At 32.5% G+C, this 5,232-nt stretch overlaps 1 protein-coding gene across 1 annotated transcript; it reads right to left on the bottom strand.

Annotated features, from left to right (window-relative positions):
• Positions 1-1,069: 1,069 nt before the first annotated feature.
• On the bottom strand, positions 1,070-4,833 carry LOC141665223 (major pollen allergen Ole e 10-like). Its single transcript, XM_074471203.1, has 5 exons — positions 4,684-4,833; positions 3,783-4,504; positions 1,991-2,174; positions 1,551-1,791; positions 1,070-1,420 (listed from the first exon to the last, which is right to left on the bottom strand). The coding sequence occupies exons 3-5, from the start codon at positions 2,093-2,095 to the stop codon at positions 1,395-1,397; spliced, it is 372 nt and encodes a 123-aa protein (XP_074327304.1). The 5' UTR covers positions 2,096-2,174; positions 3,783-4,504; positions 4,684-4,833; the 3' UTR covers positions 1,070-1,394.
• Between the last annotated feature and the right edge of the window lie 399 nt (positions 4,834-5,232).

The raw sequence follows: 5,232 nt of genomic DNA, 5'->3' as shown, positions 1-5,232 counted from the left end.
TTAATATAATTGTTTTGATCCCGACAATCTTAATAATATAATAATCTCAATAAATTAATAAAAATTAACTGGTCCCCATGTTAATAATTTATAGAGGTTTTACAGTGTCAGTTGAAAATGAAGATTCGTATCCTGAGATAAAGAAAGGCAGTAAAAAATGTATTCCACAGTTAGTATGCAATTTAAAGAGAACACCTTTATATAGATTTGTGTAGAGAATAGGGATAGTGGTCGATACGGGTTTAGCAAAAATTGAATATAAACTCGATTTTATATTATCAATCTCAACACAGACCCGGAAAAACTCGAATTTGTAAATGCAAATTTGAACCCTTCGGGTTTAATTTGGGTTTGGGTTTATCCAAAAAAAAATTAATTTTTTAGAAATGAAGAAAACTCATTGATTCAGAAGTTTAAATTTAAAGATTTACAAATTATGAAAATCCAGAAGCAAATGTAAATGTAAGAATTGCAAAGCCATTTTGGTCCCATTTGTTTAGAAAGAACTCGTAGAACGTGAGAACTTCGGTGACGGGTTAATATAAGTCAATTTACATTAGTGATTAAGAAATGTGAGCAACTATACACCTACATATTATTAATAAATAATATGTTATTTATGTTTTAATAGGGGTTTCGGGTTCGGATTTCTAGTTTGGATCGGACGGAAACTGGTTTCGAAATTTTGGGTCGGGTTCAAACGGTAAGGGAAAAAATCAAACCCGAACCGAAAATAGTTCGGGTTTAAATCGGTACCAATCAACCGGATAGATACGGATCGGATATCTATCAGATCGGTACAAATTATCATCTCTAGTAAATAATTAATATATATATATATATATATATATATATATATAATACACATATCTGTTTCATTTTTAGTCATATAGAACTACAAATTTTTACTACCAAACTAGAAAACAAAATTCCCCAATTTTTTATTTAAACAATTATAGGAAATTAAAGAAATTATTCAAAGTGGTTATGTAGTAGAATAACATTTATTCAAAATTATTATATAGTAAAATCAAATTTAAAATTAATTTTTTTTCAAAATTTTAAGTGTTAAACTTTTAATAGCATTCAAATATAGTTATTGATATTATTATTTTTTTACATCAGTATCGAATTTTGTATCTTTTGAGTTCTCCAAGATGGTTACTCTTGAGCATCGGCCTGTAAAATATATAGAATAATCTATTACAACTATTTCTCCATTTAAAAAGACATTTGCAAATCCTGTCAATAAAAAAAACACCACACGTGCATTATGCATCTCTGTAATCCTTCTTCCCGCTTCAGCCGGTACAAAAAACCAATTCTTCTTTATTGAAACATAATAGAACTAATCAAAAACTTGATTTCTTCGTTGCTACTCCTGTGTATTGAAATTAAATGTAAAGGCAGTCTCCATAAGCTGCATGAAGAAACCATGAAACATTAATACAAAAAATCTGTAAGTATCCTTGCACAAAAAATTAAAGAACAAGTGCAATATGAAGAAAGTAAAAATAAAATTATCGAAGAGGAAATAGCTAGTGACTTACAAGGATCCTTGTAAACAATAGTACCAATGGGATTACAATCTTTATATGTTCTGTAATAGGCATCAAGACAATAAGATCCATGGCCTCTTGCTGTGTTTGGCTCATAACAGGATCGTCCGGGCTGTATTTCACGACACTCTATCTTTCCTCCACATGCAAAGTCTATGAATCCCTGAAGCTGTGCATCAGTTGCTGCAGCCGAAGCTACGCACCAAGTCGGCGCTGGAATCTGATCCGGAATCTGCAGGTTCATAATGTAATTTACAATGCTTAATGTAATTAAGCACGCATAACATTTCAAATTATCTCTGATCTTATTTATTAGCAGCAAGTCACCACTTTGGTTTCGATGCAACTTTTGCTGCAGAAAGTGCAATGTAGATTGCCAATATAATCAAATATTGAAGAAAACATAAAAGTGAAAATGGTACAGGACTTACAACATCATTCGTCTCGTTAGCCAATGTAGAATGCTCGCAGGTAGAAAGTGCAATGAGACTGAGGAAAATAGAAACACAGAACAAGTGTGTAATTGTCTTTGCCATTGAATGTAATTATTTCTTTGTCTTTTATCTCTCTGTGGTTTTTATTGTAAGTTTTGCATGGCTTTATATAGTTGCTGGCCTGCTCAAACATAAGGAAATTTCATTAATCACAAGATTTTCATAAATTTATTACTTTAATTAATATTACAGCTATTTCTGCCATAAATGTTATGGGACAGATAAAAAATAAAAACGCTTCAAAAAGAAATCTTTTTACATCAGTTAAAAAAATATAAATTAATTTGTTCTGTGTTTATTCATTATTATCTCAATTATTTAGGTTCATTTAAAGCGCTATCAAACATTTTGGACCATCAAAATCTTTCCCTACAACTCAATTTTACTCTGTAATCCAATCAAATGTATAATGTGTACTAGATGACATCAGTGAATAGCTTAAGGGTGGTATTTAAAAAGCTTTTGGAACGATGGGTTCCAACCTTGCTGCTGGTTTCATTGGAGATGATCTACTGTCTGGTCCCTAATCTTCATGGATTTGTTGTGTGTTTGAGAGTTTTTCTGAGTGCGCTCTCAGTCTGTTGTCTAGTCTGGAAATCTTATCAACGTTGCATTGAATTGCCTTAGTGTTTGGCTTCCAACTAATTGCATGGAAGTGTCTGAATACTTATTGACTTTGTATCCCTTATTTTGAAAATTTTCTAGCTTACTTTAAGCTGTATTCTAACATTACCAGCCAAAGGTGAACACTGTACGGCTTAGTCAATTTTCTGCTATATGCTAATATACCAGCCAATTATGGACGGCTAAATCTATTGGATACATGTATCCTCGTCTTGGTAAAGGGACAGCAATCCTCAACTTCATGCTAGCTCTTACTATTTCTACACCATCAAATTAGATTATTCACTCAGCAATTGAAACTCAATTACATGGCTTATGCACATCTTAATTTACGTACTCACTGAATGAGTGCACTAAAATAGATTGTGTTTAATTCTGAGATTACTGTTGAGTACAGAATATCTTTGTTACATGCAGAATATGAGTTTCAACCTAAATATGCTTGTGAGCTTCCTGAACTATGTAAAACATCTCTGGTTTTTAAAGTCTCCTAATCACCGAGCTTCATGCAAATGACTGCTATACTTCAAACTTATTTTAAACCTTCTGCGAAGCACATGGAATCTACCATCAGTTGACAACAGTCTATACTGCACAAAAGAATGACGTTACAAAAAGAAAGAAACACACGATCTTTGACATGGAAAGAAGTATAGTGATAGGAAAGCACTTTGCTAATAACATGTTGGGCTGAAACCGTGTTATGTACTTTTTATTTGCTAGATAATAAAAGTATACTATCTCATGTTTAATATATCACATTTAAAACCAAATAAAGTGATAATACATCGATAAATGCAAATTGTGCAATGGTACATAAAAAATATCTCATCATTATTTTATATCATTTTATCTCATCATGTTAGTCTCTTGGACAAAAATTTTGTTAATCATAATTTTTTTATTTTTTTATCTAATTATCTTAATTATTATCATCCAAGATGCTTTTAGATTACTAATAAAACAATCAAGAATATGGAATGGATTTACAACCTAAAAGGCTAAAACACTAACGCTTTATTCTGGCATTTCAATCAATCTATATATAATTAAAAAAAGAAGAGTTCATTCACATATATATGAAAGGACATACTATCATTAATACCTCATGAGGGCGAACGGGGAAGAGAGACTTTTTTGCATTTACAAGAACGATTCAATATGCTCGCCTTTGATGCATCAGAGGACCCAAATTTCAACTCCACGTTTTCGCAATTATATACCCACAAGTAGGGATCCCACGAGCCTATTCTCCAGAAACCTCTGTAAGTCTTTTTCACCAGAGCAGAAAACTCCACACTAAAGATTAGAGTGCTAGTGAGGTTCATACTGTGGGTAATGTGGGTGATCATGGTATCATCAATGTAACCCGCCAATCGTGAAAAAAACTCTCCTCCAACGTTAATGAGAGGATCCTTCAAACTCATATCAAAGGGCATAAGATTTGTGACCCCCACAATCTTGTCATCATAATATATCAAGACTTTGATTTTAGAAAACTCGAAGTATCCATGGGTATCCACGTTTGTAAAATTCATAGAAACGTTCCAGTCAGCGGAAATCTGGTTGGGGCGAGATGAGAGATTGAAGTTTGAGAGTGTTAATGAATCAAGTTCAAGTGTTGGAGCCTTAACATTCGACATGACGGCCGACACAAGTAAAAAAATGGGAACTGACACCATTAATAAAATAAGAAAACACATGGACGCACATTGCATTAATATTGCTGTGTTATAACGGGAAACATGAGTTGTTCGGGGAATGGGAGGAACGTACATAACGGGTTCAGGGTGGACTTGAGCCATACTTGAATCAAGAGTAATTATCCTGCAAGGACAAAAGTTTTAATTCTAATAGGCAGTTAATTGTACATGAAACGTATTAAACAAACTGCATTTCACATTCCCAAACGCAGGTCTTAAAAGCAATTGTGAAATCTAAATTTAGAACCCTAATTCATGTTAACCACAATTCAGCGAAATTAAGATGGAGATTGGGAGGAGTACCTTGATTCAACATACCTTGAAGCAACAAATGGTAGAGACTGGTATCAATTTCAGCTGCTCATTACTATCTTTCATGTGGGGGAAATTTAGGCCCAAGCAGAGGAGGTAGTAGTAGTATTTGAGTTGGGAGAGTGGCTGTATTTCACTAGCTGTTGCGTGTATTTTGCTTGTATATCACTGTTTCATTATTTAATTTTAAAAAATATATAAATAAAATTGGATTGTTATTATTTTCTTTTGTTGTAGGAAAATATTATTTTCTTGTAATAGAAGGACCGGAGTTTAAAAAGAAGTCTAGAAAAATGGCGGATTTTCGAGATAACTTCTTGTTTGAAATTCTAGGAAAATTCAGATATTCAAATAAGGTGATTCAAGAGCCGTTAAATTTTTTATAAAAATATTTTTGTTTCAAGTATAATCTTAAATTTTTGATATTTCAAACTGTGAATACAATCTGCGATTAATACATATAATCAAACAAATGTGTGCGTGAGTAAACGAAATCAAACGGAGGAAGAAAAGATATAAACAGAAGAGAGATCCTCGAGT

Source organism: Apium graveolens, chromosome 1 (assembly GCF_009905375.1).
Source record: "Apium graveolens cultivar Ventura chromosome 1, ASM990537v1, whole genome shotgun sequence".
Lineage (NCBI taxonomy): Eukaryota > Viridiplantae > Streptophyta > Magnoliopsida > Apiales > Apiaceae > Apium > Apium graveolens.
Note: the sequence above shows the minus strand (reverse complement) of the source record. Positions and strands in the feature narration are given on the sequence as shown.